This window comes from Melanostigma gelatinosum (genome assembly GCF_949748355.1).
Source record: "Melanostigma gelatinosum genome assembly, chromosome: 1".
Classification (NCBI taxonomy): Eukaryota; Metazoa; Chordata; class Actinopteri; order Perciformes; family Zoarcidae; genus Melanostigma; species Melanostigma gelatinosum.
Genome location: NC_136634.1, coordinates 5,945,529 through 5,961,198, shown reverse-complemented (window position 1 = coordinate 5,961,198; position 15,670 = coordinate 5,945,529). Strand labels below are relative to the sequence as shown.

The following is a 15,670-nucleotide window of genomic DNA, read 5'->3' as shown; positions in this document are numbered from 1 at the left end:
TTGAGGAGCATCTTTCAAAAGATTTCATGGTATTACTTTTTATTTGTAGAAAAATAAGACAATCATATTTAAAATTGTTCTGCTATTTATGCTGCTTTTATCCCATTTGGGTGTTTCGGATACTGCCACTCTGGGGCACAAAAGTTCACGCCAATAAATTCCTAATTCGCAGTTGAGAGGGAAATTGAGATTGACATTTCAATCAATGACCATTGTTCTGGTTTCACATGTGCATTGATTTCATCCATAGACGAGGTATTGATGCAAATGATCTAATACAGGGCTCCGAGCAAGAACAATGGATCTGCAGCTGGTTAGCAAATGGTGGATTCTACTCTTTTCTTTATTGCTGAACCATAATTACAGATTATAGCTCTTTGTTGCTTGGTGTCATACCTGTCACCTCATAACAGGACGGGCAGGATCCCGTCGACTTCCTTCAGGCAGCTCACGGTGAGCAGCCTGAAGTCTTGCTGCTCTGTGATGCTTCTGTTTCAGGCCTCAAACGTCACCTCCCATTGGAGATGGAGTTGGCTTTAGCACCGGCATGTGACAAAATCCTCACGATTCACAGGAAGTGTCATTTTGGGGCTATTGGGAGGGTTGAAGAAAGACAGATTTGAAAGAGTGTTTGTTATGTTTGTTTTAAAATGACAACTTCATGAAGTGTCTGGGATGTTGTTTTTGATCTCTTTATCTGATGTTTTCTTTTGGCTGTTGCTGTACTTCTTCTGTGTTGTTTCAATCCTTGTAAACCAATTTGTATCCTCAAGCTTCAAATATGTTCTGTCCAACAAAAACATTGAAGACTGTCAACCCTAACCCTATAGCTAATGTCTTTAATTAAACTAATGTGCTATGGATGTTAAAATGCTACATGCACACAACAAAAGGACAGATACAACAAACTCTTTTTGTGACAGAATTAAATGGACCCAGGCTTATCACAAGTGGAAAACAAATGCAGACAGCTGTTAAAGTGTTGTGAGGACCTCACACACAGACAAGGGCCATCCAACACCTCAGCTGTCTGTTGACGTGTGGGTGTAAGAGCCAGAAGATGGTGGCCATGATATGCAGAGGTGTGCAAACCACACAGAGGAAATTAAATCCACTCGCCACCACAAAGTGAAAAAAGGGAGGAAGAGCGAGTGTTGGATGTCATCGGCTTGACTGATTGTTATTTGTTCTTCCCTCATTTCACTTTGCAAAAAAAACGACAACATGGGCCACCTGGTTTACAAGAGGAATAGGAGAAAAGCTGGTTTCACACGTAAAAGCCCAGACTGGCTTCTTTTTTCAGGCAGTGCAAGTATTTGTCGCTGTTGACACTTTTAGCTGTATGCAGTTTCACATAGGTGAGAAGAAGCCAGATGTTGCAGTCAGACTAGACAGCAGAAGAAGCCACTTTATGTTGTTTTTGTATGTTAGGATTTTATAAGACTAGTGGGTTTATTTACCATCTGTGTCATCTAAATACACCTTTGTCATCTTTGTACACGCTCTGTCTAGCAAGTTTAAATTGAAATCTCCTATCAGAACTTCTTAGCCATCACATTCTTTGAGAATTGCAGATAAGTGTTCATAGAAAATATTTGTCGCAGTAGGTGATCAACGGACTTCAAAAATGTCATCACTTGTTATTATACTAGTTATTTTGGGTTTGAATGTGAGGATGTAGGTTTCTGTATTTGGTGTTTATCTTTTTTAAGTTATAAATAAAGTATGAAAAATAGGACAAAAACATGTATACAGAAAAAACTTGATGCATGCAATACAATAAAGGTAGAAGGAAGGAGAGGCAAATATGTTCTATAGACAGGGATCCATGCAATATTCCAGGATTCCAATATGCATGTCTTTGGTTCAATCCCCAAAAACTTAATGGCATTCAAATTTTTGGCCAGCATGATCAACACCAATCCTGAATACGAGTGACGGACACAACATATGGAGAGACGTTTGCATTCCGGAGCAGTTGGAGAGAACACGACACCAGATGCTTTGCTTTTATTTGTACGTGTTCGCTCGATCATTTGGAGGTATGGTAGCCCGAGCAGGACAAAGAGCCAAGGACAAATATCTTGGCTTTGTAGGGACAACAGCTGGGAGGAACAAAACAGGAAGTCGCTCCACTTCATTAAAGACCCAGCAGGAGAGCATGCATTGTTTTCCTCCCACTACTCTCCATCATTGCACTCCTCCCTTCTGTCCGTCATTACATGCATGAAAGAGCAACTTATTTTATCAACCATGGAGTTGTCTCACTGTGAACACTTTCATCAGTGAGATAAAGATGGAATCAAATATCAAATATCTTTTCCTTCTTTATACATGAGTGCCACATCTATCTATCTGGACTGTATAGCGTCACAGCTTTCTCACCAGCTCTATTGTTTGTGTGTGTGTTTCTGATTCTTGGCTGAAGGGGTTAATGACGAGCCCTGTGACTTCTAAGCTCTTCTGATCTGATCCTCATACAGTGTGAAAGTGTTCACCAGCGCTCTCCAGTAGCAGAGACACTAACCTTCTCCACAGCGGATCCTTGCAGCACTGTGTCTGATCAGCTGCACCAGGTTGTCACCTTCTAAAAAAGCGTTTGTCTGTATTAATAATCTGATGGTTTAGAACCTGTTTGGTTCAGTTTTTCTCTCCCTAATAATACTCATATCCTTCATTTATGACCCTGCTTTATGGAGAAAAAAACCTCCACAATCATCCCTAAGTCTAAAAGTCCAAAAACAAACCCTGACCCACACACACACATCATGTCTTTTTGGTAGCCACTCATTTCATGATTTGTTCGTTTAGTGAGTGATGGACAGATCCCCCCCTCAGCACCACAAAAGAAAACACCTGTTATCTGCTTAATCCTAGACAGCGGCCCTGCACTTGGGGCTCTTGGGGCCCCCGTCTAATCTGCACAAGGGCACCAGGCCAAGGCTACAGATTAGACCCCCAAAATCCATCTATGCATCCATGCGCACACAGTCTGCACCCGTAAAGAGTGTTTGAATCGGCCCTTTAATCCTTGGACTCCGTGGAGCCCTCCGACCAGCACACCTTCCCCCCCAAGCCCAAACCTAATCTCCCTTCATACACACTCGCAGACCTGGCCGGGCCCAGCACTCATTTACCCACTCCACCTCCTCCACCTCCCCCTCCCTCGGTGGGGCTGAAAGCCCATTGATTTGTTGATTTCTCTTCTTTTGTCTGCGGCCGGCCGAGTGTTAACGAGACATCCAGGGTCCGGGGCCCAGTGCCAGGACTTTTGGCATGGGAGATTAAGGTCCTGATCTGGGCATCTGTCACTGGCCAGTGCCCCTTGTCCCTTGTGGCTCTGTGAGAGGCCTTTCCTTCATTTTCAGTACAAATATGCTGCTTTGGCTAAACTGATTTTAACCAGGAAGAGAAAACGTAGACAGTTCACAAATAAAAACATAATCTTGTAAATTATTCATTCTTTTTTTATTGTTTAAGTTAACAATAAACAATAACTATAATAATCATGATATTCAAAATATATATTTCAATTAATAATAAATATACAATTTTTTAATTTGTCTTTGTACTTTTTAATTAAAAAAATAAAAAGTTGTACTTGACTGAATTTTGAATGTATTATCAGCATATAGATACACCGCAGAAACACACACACACACACACACACACACACACACACACACACACACACACACACACACACACACACACACACACACACACACACACAACACAGAAACAGATCCATGCAATACATTCATGTATACGCACAGCTGGTTAGTGCACATACACACTCCTACAGATATTTAAAATTAGGCCTATAATAGGAATTAGAATCCAGTCTGTGCACAGGACTACTCTGTCTGAACTTAGATATGGTAGTGATAATCTCTTTATAATATATAAGTAAATAAATAATAATAAATAATGTAAATAATATTTACATGACTATGATGCCAAGATTAAGATATCAAGGTGATGAGTATCATTCATGTTTCTTTTCTTTATTGAAGAGAGAAACATTAATGCTCTCACATGAATCCAGGCACTGTTACATTTAAACATATTATTCAATGCAAATTCAACCAAGCTTATTAAAACAATGACTGACGATTGAATAGAATAAAAAAGTGTGCTTGTTTGTATATTTATTTATGTACCCACCTAGTATAACTATGCCAGCAGGGGTAATCTTGAAATAAGAAAAAGTCTAAAGTCTCAATATTATGATGTGTTGGTGTGTTAACTTCTGCTCACATGTCATACTTGACCATTTAGCAAATTTAACACTTGGTATGATTTTATAAAATAAAGAGGTAAATGTAAAAAAATAGCTAAACTGTTCAGATAAAGCAACCCAACAACAATACCAACATCACAGAACAAGTGCAATGTGTATAGAAATGTATAAAGGCATTCATGAGTAGACAGAGTGAAACCCAGAAGTTCACTGATACTATGTCTCCATCTAGTGGTGAGAAATCCTACATTCAAGGTGTGACGTATGGATTTCACAGGATGGTTCAATTTCACATGAAAGCGGAAACTGTTTCAATGCACCAAATCCATGTTTACAGTGCAATAGCTTTTGTATGAGATTGAGCTCTACATAATTTACTTGAACATTGAGTAACAATTTTGTCACAATAAACCGATTACCTGCAAGCCAACACTTGATTGCACTTTGATTGTGACATAAAGTTATACGTGATGTTTGGCAATGAACACAGTTTAAACTGTTGAAGGATTGGATCACAAAACAAATTGAGTGTATGGATGTGTAGCTGCTGTGAAGGGTGAATGTTTCACGACTTACTTTCTTTGACGCATAATTACTGATATCTGCTCTTGTTTTTATTGATGCTGTTGTTGATAATCCCCAGGACAGAGAGTCTATAGAACTATGTGGTGTCCTTGATAACTATGATCTGACTCAGCATGTGACAGGACCCACCCACAACAGGGGGCACACTCTGGACCTAATCATCACCAACGGTGTAAACATTTCCAAGGTCGCTGTGACTGATGTTGCACTCTCTGATCATTTCTGTGTTTTCTTTGAGAGTGCAATCTCCTTGCACACAAATGTCCAAACCAAGGTTGTGACAAAGCGTTACATCTCTGAAAACACCAGTGAACTATTTATTCAGAAGTTCTCCTCCACACCAGCACTCTCTTGCCTCTCAGTCAATGAGCTTGTAGATGGCTTCAATTTTAAAGTTAAACATATTATTGATGCCATTGCACCCTCTAAAGTGAAGGTTGTCTCGGGTAAGCAAAGATCTCCTTGGAGAAATGCTATTATGCAAAATGTATGCATAAAACCTTATGAACCGTCCCGACCCCTCAGGTCGTCTGGGACCGGTCTACTTTCTGTTCCCAGAGTCAGAACTAAACATGGAGAAGCAGCGTTCAGTTTTTCTGCTCCACATATCTGGAACAAAGTCCCAGAAAGCTGCAGGTCTGCTGAGACCCTCAGCTCATTTAAATCAAGATTGAAGACTTTTCTGTTTGCTGCTGCCTTTAATTGAACCACATTCAATTAATATATGAATCAATTCCCTGCATTTCTGCATTTTACTACTGTATTTTATTTCTTCCAGTTTTTTAATGTTTTAATGCAATTGTTTTTAAATCTCCTTTTTCTGCTTATGTTTTGACGCTTTTAATGGTTTTATGTTTGAATTACCTTGTTGAAATGTGCTATACAAATAAACTTGCCTTGCCTTATGCCTGTTTTGTAATTAAAAACTAGAAGGGAACTGCTTCTTGAACTGCAGATTAGACCATGACTTGAGTTACATTAAATATGTTGATGTTTGCCGGGCTCTCTCGTGGTTTAAATGTCTCAGGGTGCTCGTTGTGTAGACGCAGTACCTTGCAAAAGCATTCACCACCCTCAGCATTTTCCCTATTTTGTTGCATTACAACCTGGAATTAAAATGCATCTTTATTTGGCTTTTATGCACTGGACCTATACAAAATACTCAAAATTGGTATAATAAAATGATAGAAAAACTTCTCAAAAATTAAAAAAAATGAAAAACTGAAAAGTGGTGAGTGCATATATATATATATATATATATATATATATATATATATATATATATATATATATATATATATATATATATATATACATATACATACACATACTGTATATTCCTTTTGCCATGGAACCCCTAAAAAAGATCTGGCGCTGCCAATTACCTTCAGAAGTCACTTAATTCGTGAAATAAGGTCCACCTGAGTGCAATGATCTATACCGAGCACAATGAAGAACTTACTGAGAGAGAACCAACTCTCACTGACCAGGCAAGGAGGGCATTAATCAGAGAGCCAATGAAGAGACCAAAGACAACCCTGAAGGAGCTGGAAAGTGTCACAGCAGAGATGGAGTATCTGTCCATAGGACCACTTAACGCCGTAACCTCCACAGAGCTGGGCCCTCAATGAAAAAGCCAGTGCCTGAAGAAAATAATAAATGTCTTTGGATGAATACATACGCACATATGAATGGTGTTTTGATGAGGACCTTTGAGTAAAAAGGGGATTTGAACTTTATAAAAGCAGAAAAACATTCTCTTGGTCATATTTCAATGGTCAGTATTAAAATAAGACGTTGTTAGGCATCACACAGTAGCTAGATTACCACACAGTTATACAAATGCACTGCATTATAACTGCAACAAAGTAAAACAGCTCAACAGGGAACGGTCCAACTGTAAAGTTAATAACAACAAACCACAATGACTTTAGCTCATCTTTTAACAGCACCTCTCAAACTTTGTTAAGTCACACACAGCCAGTCATCAGCCATGAAGCTACGATTTACGACAGCGTTGGACATGGAATGCACACATTTTGCTGATAGAGATAGAGCATCTTGAAGACATGTCTAAATTAACATTTTGATGCAGTATCTTCAGACAGAAACATGTTTCAAGGAGTCCCTTAAGAAAAGAAAATGCTTTGGTATTTTCATTGTTATGTTACAAATGGCATGGTTATTATAGAGCTTTTTTTTTAATGAAACTTGTATGGACTTTTAAAATGAATAAAATGAGATACATGTATAATGTACGTGAACACGGTTGCATTCCCAAGCAGGTCAATGTGAACTTCAAGATGAGCAGATGTTGCCGATTTCCAACGCAGAGAATCTGGACTGGGCGGACTAATTGGAGATGACATTGTCACACGGCAGCAGAGGGCTGACCCCAACTCTCTTGGCACATTCGTTCTGCAGAAGAAAAATGCAAAAATGGAGTCGAGTTAGCTAAATGTCAAAGGCTTTTTCCTTAAAGCAACAGTTGGATTTTGGATTCCCTCACTGAGAGATGTTTGAAAAGATTGAGTCACTTCTGTTCGGTAAATTTAAAGCTACCATCAGCAGCCGCTTAGTTTAGCATAAGAATTGGAAGCAGGGGGGAAAAGCTAGCCTAGCACTGTCCAAAGTTAACAAGCTCCACGTTGTAGTACCTCTACAGCTCACTTATTAAAAAGGTATATCCCATTTGTAAAACAACTTTAGTTTAAAAACGACCACTTGTAGAATACGGGGAGTTGTGTACCAGACTGTTGGTGCAACGACACATAGTTACTTCTTGAAGTCTTGTTGTTACGGTGAGTTTGACAGACAAGGAAATGAATGCGTCTGGCTAAGGAACAGTTCGGCACACAACCCCTCCAATATAACGAGTCTTTTGTTTTCAATTAAAAGTATTACAAACAACATATAACATATAACATGTGCTGGGTGGATTTTGGTAACTTTGGCCGGAGCAAGGCGAGCCATTTCTCCCGGTTTCCAGTCTTCATGCTAAGTTAAGCTAACTAACAGCTGGTTGTATAGCTTCATATTAAGGATTCAGATATGAGAGTAATATCAATCTTGTCATCAAACTCTCTGCAAGAAAGTGATCAAGCGTATTACCCCCTAAAAAAAAATAGGTCTTTCAAAATATGAAAGAGAAGTGATAGATCACATCTGTTCCTGCATTTTGTTCATAATGACTGCTTGAGTTACGAGAGTGTCACAGAGAATCTTCATTTGGACCAGTGAGAGAAAACATCAAAGTGTTTCAGATGACCACTTCCTTTTGCATCTCTTACCATGTGGTTGATGACGTTGATGTGGTAGGGGATTCCGCCCATTTCCTCACACTCCTTCATGTTCATCCTCTCTGGATCTCCAGCAGTCAAAACGGGAGCGCCGGAGTCAGCCTGAGACAAACAGCAGCACCGATCACATGAAGCTCAACGCAATTAACATTAACATTTTCTTTTACAATAATAAGAATTAACGGGTTGCAATCATTGGTCATCATCTACATGTTTTTTTTTCTCCGAATTAGTCTGTATTAACATGGCAGCAGTAGGATCTACTCACAGGCTCCATCCCTCTATGGATGGACAGAAGGTCTGACATCCTGTCGCCGAACCCGGGAGCAAAGTTCTCTGGGTTAATCGCCACGAAACACTGACCCTGAAAATACAAATAACAGTAATGACATCACTGTGAACTGACCCAATACAAACAGTGAAGAGAGCCACGATACAACATGAAAGGGCTTGCGTGGGACTCATTGATTGTGCTCATCGTTTAGATAACAGTGGCTGTCAGAGACAGCATTTCAGCACGTCAAAACCCCGCTCCCAAAAATATGTGACGTTGGCTGCTTTTGACTGAGAGTTAATCTTGTTAACAGCTGTATCTGTCCACCATCTCGTCATGGATTTGATTTACTCGGCAGTATGGGAACTGCTCAGTCACAAGCTCCAACTCAAGGTGGTTCAGACACTTTGACTCGGGGTACAGAACACATCAAACCAGTGGCTTTTACACCAGTCACAAATAAATAACGTACCAGGTTTGCAACGCGGTCTGTTACTTTCCACGTACGGATGTGGTTGCTGTACTGGGCACCGGCCAAGATACCACAGAACACTTCCACCATCATTCCAAGACCATAGCCTTTGTACCCTCCTGAGGACAACAACAACACAGACACATTTATTTCATCTAGAGACAGGCTAAATGCATCAAATGTTATCATATATGATCCAAGCCCTCCTTTATGGTGCATCCTCTTACCCTGTTCTGGACTACTGTTACTATCATAATCTAAGAAAGTGTTGCCGCATGAAAGACTTCCTCCGTGAATCACATCTTTCAATCCCACATATTCCAAATGAGACCCAATGTGTCAAAAGTTAATAGCGGAACACCAAGTGCCATTCTTGTAGCACATGACAGACAATTCCTCCTTGATTGTTAAAGTATACGAGAGAGTAGAAGAGGGAGGATTATTTCAACATCTGAATGTGAGAAAAATGTGTAAAATCTAACTGCAGACATAACAGTATAACTTTGATATTGTATTTTAAGGACAGTATGAAAAAATGCTGCTCGAGCAGACGTTTATCAGCTGGTTTCTGACCTGTGGCTTCACTTCCACCAATGGGCACCAGTCCTCCTCCGCTCAGAACTTTCTTAGGGTCGGTGCTCAGCTTGCCCTGAGCGTCACAGCCCCAGCCCTCAGGGATGGTGTCTCCACGCCGGTCATGGAGCTCCACCTGTGCACATAAAACATTGAGACATAAATGAAATACATTTTGTATCACTAAGTGGTCTCTTAAATGCTTATTTGTTCAGTATAAACATAGTCTTACCTTTCCAAGTGCTACTGCTGACGTGGCCATATCCAGAACAAAGCTGTCTCCGTCTGTAGCCGGAGCTGCCACGCTGATGGGGTTGGTGCCCAAAGTGCACTACAAACAGCAGGTTGATAGTATTAGAGTGAGACAGAGAGGTTGTTTATGGCATGAAGTACAGTGTATTCTGTAGAATAAATCATATTTTTTACCTCTTTACCACGTGTGGGAACCACCAGTGGGGACGTGTTGGTAAATGACATACCCTGTAATAGTCAGATTATTATTAGACATACACATAACAGCATTTGGGAACAAAAAACCTCCATTATTTAATAAAGGACATTTTGTTTACATTAAATTCATAAAAAGGCAGGTTAACCTTTCACTCACAATCATGTTCTCCTTCAGAGCTTGCATTGAGTAGTATCCGGCGATACCGAAATGGTTGGAACCTGAGACAGTAAACATGTATAGTCACTTATTTAATCAGTGCATTTTCCTCTCTGAAGTAAATTATTCAAATCCAATGCACTTTGTAGTCACCAGACACTACAGTGGTTTTGGTTTCTTTTCTCTCGCATTTAATTGCCTGTTATATGAGCCAAACACGTAACGCATATTTATCACCCAACTGTTGTCAGCATGCTCGGACTCACCGTGTGCCACCACCCAGCCAATGCCCGCTTCTTTTGCCTTCTTCATGGCGAGTTTCATGCAGAAGTTTCCCACCACTGGACCCAGGAGGTTCTTCCCATCCACCAATGCTGTGGCTGCACTCTCCTTCTCCACCACCGGCTCACCGTCCTTGGCGCAGATTCCTGTCTCGACGTCCTTCACATACATGTCTGGTAAAAAGTACGAAGACAGTAAGCACAAATTATTACCACTTTTAAATACAGAGAGCTGGCCGAGAGATTTGTTTTCATACGCAGACCTAAAAACTCTACAGTACTTTAGTAGTCTGACCAATCTTTGTTACATACATTCCTGTTGGACATCATCGTGGATACAATGTAACTGATGAAATAAGACTGGGTCATCAAATGGATCCAAAAATGTATTTATAAAAACTGTACATGTAAAGCCGAAGATCAGAATCAGCTTCATTGGCCATGTATGCGTATGCATACACTCCACTCTCAATGTACATACACTGTTTTACGTTTTCACTTGTGGGCTGCGGCTCCCGGATTTCAAACGGAACCAACATGCTCGCTCATTTTGAAGCCTTTCTTCCCTTATACTACAAAAATAGTATTTCTGAAAATACTTGGGGTCAGAAATTGCTGAATCGGTCTTCATTTTCGATCAACAGCGGTTAATATAAAAGTGTTCGGGGAGTTTCCAGAGGAAGCGAGTTGTGCTGGATGCCCCTGATATGCATAGAGTAGCCCAGCAACTCCACGCTAATGAGGAGCAGCCGTGTGCCGGTTTGTGTCTCAAAATGCAAAGCGGCGCAACCAGATTCCTTTGCACGGCCGCATACATGAACAATGAATGGGAAGTCTGGAAATGACGGATCCTGTGGACACTGTCACACGTGCCACAGTTTACCATTAAATCAAACATGCACACAATAAACTTGCAGCGCCCCACTGACCCATCCTGTTGAGTCCATGGCTGTAGTGGCCCCTGTGGTCTCCCTCCACCAGCACCTCGGCCAGGCTGCGTGCATGATGCTGCTTGGTGCCCACGCCTGTCATACACCTCTCGATGAAGCCTTGCACCTCAGACTTGCTAATCAAACATCTGCAAAGAGGAAAAATTCATAATCAGATGATAAAATCCTTAAATATGCATTTTTTTTCAAGCAGTTACTCAGATTCTGGTGTTGACCTTGCACATGTTAAAATAAAAAGAATATTTTTAATGCTGGACTTTGCGTTTCTATATTTGTATTGAGGAACATCAAAACTTGATGACAATGCTCGTTTTAAATTAATAGCGTTTGAGCAACAACTCAAAATAATGGAAGAGTTACGTCATGTAAAATGCTCCACATTTTATAAGATTTGACAGAATGCCAGACCGACACGATTTCAAAGTCCATCGTTGCAACAGCGATTGCACAACCTGTAACCACATAGACGATGTCGGTCATTGCACTAAAGCTACGCTGTTATTACATTATGTTGTTACTGCACACAGAGTAGGCCCTTAGCAGAAACACTGACGGTAGAAATGCTGTAAACAAAGCGGTTACCTCGCTGGTGCCTTTACAAGGAAATTCTGAGCTGTGCGATAATAAGATACAGCAGGACTTCATGTACCAGATGATGTTTTGGAAAAACAGCCTCTATCTCTCTTCAGAGTGTTACGCTATAAACAGTGGAGTCACTGTCTCTGTTTCCGTCTCAGTTTAAGTCACGTGCATGAAAACCCCTCAGGGAACTGCAATACTTACCGTGTGTTGAACAGAGTGAAAGATGTGTTGAATACTTTAGGGGGGGGGGGGGCACTGACTAAGACATGGTAATGACTCAAGTGGTCAGTGAAACTAAGAATATTCATTATCATGCTCATACTCACTGTGGTGAAACATGACTTCACCATCTTAAAGTCATGTTTTTATTGACAGAACACGTAAGGATGAGGTCTCTGAGGGTTTTCTAGTGTGCGACGCTGAAAACGTTTTACTTCCTTCCTTCCATTCTCTTCTCCTTCCCTAGTTTCCTTCATTGTACTTTGGGGTATTCAGTCGTTGAAGAGAACAGAAAGTTTTGGAATGCTTGATAATCGAGTCCAGATTTGGGCTGTGGGAGAGCTGGATCGGCCAGTTCCTCTCCAAAATAACAGTGTGTTCTAAAGGGCTCTGCTCAAAAAAACAACAACCGATACAAGTCAACCTTTCCAGCATTATGATGTCATAAAGTCCACCTTACAGCACTTCTAAAGCTCACAAATCAACGCATCATCTTCTTTGTTTCATCTGTACACAAAATCTAAATGTAAAACCAAAAATATGTTTGTTTTACTATTTCCATTTCTTGGCTGGGACCAGTAACCTCCTGGTGTCTCTGTTGGTCGCCTAGTTTTATGCTAAGATAAGCTAAGCGGCTGCGGGCTCCAGCTGCATATTTAACCATACAGATGTGAGAGTGGTATCAATCTTCTCATCTAAGACAGAGAAAGCGCAGGTTATATGTAAAATGCTATTCCCAAAATGTCAAACTATTCCTTTAAATGCTTTCACATATAACTATGTCCCCGTAGTTAAAACATATTCAGCAGAAGGTAAAGCTACAAATTAAGACCGTACTAATATATCATGAAGGGAAATCAATGAGATTTACTTGCTGTTTTTACGTCAACACCGTTATTGCAGAAATCTCAAACACTTCTGGTGTAACACAGTTATTTGGACTATTTCATGCTCAAATCTCTCAACTTGTTGACCATGTTGACATTCTACTGCAGCCCGCCCTCCTCGTAACCATTCAAACCATTACTGGGCCTCTTCTCTGGCATTTACAGAGGTAACAGCACTAACATCTGCAGGGAGGCTGGACTTTGGATGGGGATGGGGGGGGGGGGGGGGGATGAAACACATAGCAGCCCTAACGGAGCCCATCCCAGTGTGGAGGAGGTCTCAGTGGAAACTTATGCAATGTCTTATGTAAGAAAGAAGTACAAACCCGTCATACAATTTCTGAGAAATGAGGAAGGAGTAACGGAAAAGGGAAAACTTTAACCAGGGCTACATGATAGAAGTTTGACATCTTCCACACCAAAGAAAGACTGTCAGCTGAGGGCCACATAGGGTTTGTTTTGGTGCTACAAACAGTAAAAAGAATGGCTGTGGCATTTCAAACACAGCTTAAAAGGTTGCCATTGTCTATGCAGTTCGATATTTTAACTTAGAAGAAAGACAACCGCACATAATTCTCTGTGGACAATGTATGTAGCCTTTACTGGTTCATGTTGCAAGTATACTGGGACATGCATGCGTCCAAGAAGGGGTCAACGGTCTCCTATAGGACACACACATAAAAAACAGAATGGAAGAAGAGCCAGTCATTATCGATGCAGTCATCAACTGCTCCAAAATCTTTAGAGACAGTGCACCGTGAATCATGTCACCTCTAGGAGGAACAGAATTTGAGAATCCTCTTGAATGTGTGCAGAAGCATGTGTAACTGTATGCTTGTTGAGTGTTTATTTAACAATATGGAAAATAGACAAGACAGGTCTACAAGGGAAACCACTTGTCTCCAGGCTGTGAAAAGTCTGGACACAAGTAGACTTGATCAACAGACTGTGCAGACTTACTGTACTTAGAAATATCTGCATGACTCTGCTCTGATGAAGCAACTAAAAAGCACAGAACTACAAAAGGTGAAAAGTTGCTCTTTGAAAGTTAAAAGTCTGCACATGAAACAGAACAAAAAAAATGTCCTTTTTGAATCAGATTAGGAGCACACACAGAAAAACTGTTTCGCAAAAGCTTCTCTGTTGACGCAGACCGGAGGAGTTCATGAACAGAAAGTGCTCCACAATATGGGTCAAACAATGCACACAACTGTTCAAGGGAACTGTGCGAACTTATTGTTCGTTTCACTTTCTAAAGGTCATTGCCGACGCCCAAAAGTTAGAAAAAAAACAGCTGCAATGATAACAAGTGTGCATTCAAAAACCTACTCAAGTAAAAGTGCAGATGAAGTAAAAGTACCCTTAATGCAGAGAGTATGTGAAAGTAATACTAAATGTGTTGAAGTCCTTTCTGCAAGTCCATGAGTCGTAGCATTCAGACATCAATTATAGTTTGTTCCTGTCAGCAGCCGGTGACGTCATGCGGCACATCGTGTCCTCACCTGGTCATGTTGACGGTCCTGCTTTGCGCTGCAGCTTCAGGTCGATGGTTGTTGTCGCTACTGGTGCTGGTTGCTGGTTGCTGGTTGCTGGTGATCTGCTGGTGTCGCTGATCAACGGAGACAACGACCAACTTCCTCTTCAAAGCAAACAGAGTTAGGAAACGCCCAGCATTTCTGAAAGCTGGTACATTTATAATATGTCTGTGTGGGCGGTGTCGGAGGAGAGGCGTATCGGGGGGAGTTTCTCTGTAACACAGGCCTGTTCTGGCGTTTGAGGCGAGGTCGTGCGGGTCCAGGCGTTATGCAAATTGCGCATTTTGTCACATACGTGTTTGAGATGACAGTTTGCCCGCTGACAAAAATAACACCGTAAATATTTGCACAAGGACGCCTACTGTATATTATCAAGAGGACGAAGTGCAACTGCATTGATTAGACATTCCCAGATCATTCTTTGTGCATCATTGAAACAAATGATTTACCAAAATAATGAGAATGAAAGCTCCCTCTCAAACATTACCAAAAAATAAGTCCTGTAGGGCAATTTATGATCCTGCACAATACCTGCATCATACCTACAGGCCTTCTCAGGAGAAATATGTGACTTTTCATAAACGTAGGGGACTTTTTGTGAATACACGACTGCAGGATTTGCAAGAACAAAACATAATACAACTTTCCTTCTGTCTGTATTTGTAGTAGGTTCAGCCAATGATACAGTCTGTTGGAGAAGCAGCGAAGGTCTCTGGTGCTTGTTGTAATGGGAGCATGGCTTTAGGCTAAGGTGTAGTCAGTTATGTAAGAGACGGACAGAGGACATGCACACCAAACGGTTGAATCAAGCCTGAAACCGAACACCAACATAGAGACGTATCCACAAAGAGTTACCTTTCAGGTATTTATGCTTTTGTTTCTTTTGTTCTGCTTTTGTTTACAATTAGCATTTCCCCCTACTTTATTTTCTTACTTATTTTCTAAACTCTGCTGCCTGGCCACTTGCAGAAAACTAATGACAGACCAGTAGTGGAATAAGTGCTGAGATCTTTTACTTAAGTAGAAGTAGCAATATACTGTAGAAATACATAAACTTACTGTAAGATTCCTGCATTTAACAGGGCAAGCATTAACATATACTGAAAGCACCAAAAGTAAAAGTTGGCTACTCATCATAGTGGTGGAGTGAAAGTATGAAGTAA

The 15,670-nt window shown here is 40.8% G+C and overlaps 1 protein-coding gene across 1 annotated transcript; it reads right to left on the bottom strand.

Annotated features, from left to right (window-relative positions):
- Window positions 1-6,545: 6,545 nt before the first annotated feature.
- On the bottom strand, window positions 6,546-14,643 carry LOC306776826 (putative oxidoreductase YjmC). The gene is made up of 11 exons (XM_079267686.1): window positions 14,475-14,643; window positions 11,264-11,412; window positions 10,320-10,508; window positions 10,054-10,115; window positions 9,873-9,926; window positions 9,679-9,777; window positions 9,447-9,582; window positions 8,874-8,992; window positions 8,396-8,491; window positions 8,119-8,229; window positions 6,546-7,246 (listed from the first exon to the last, which is right to left on the bottom strand). The coding sequence occupies exons 1-11, from the start codon at window positions 14,480-14,482 to the stop codon at window positions 7,181-7,183; spliced, it is 1,089 nt and encodes a 362-aa protein (XP_079123812.1). The 5' UTR covers window positions 14,483-14,643; the 3' UTR covers window positions 6,546-7,180.
- Window positions 14,644-15,670: the final 1,027 nt, after the last annotated feature.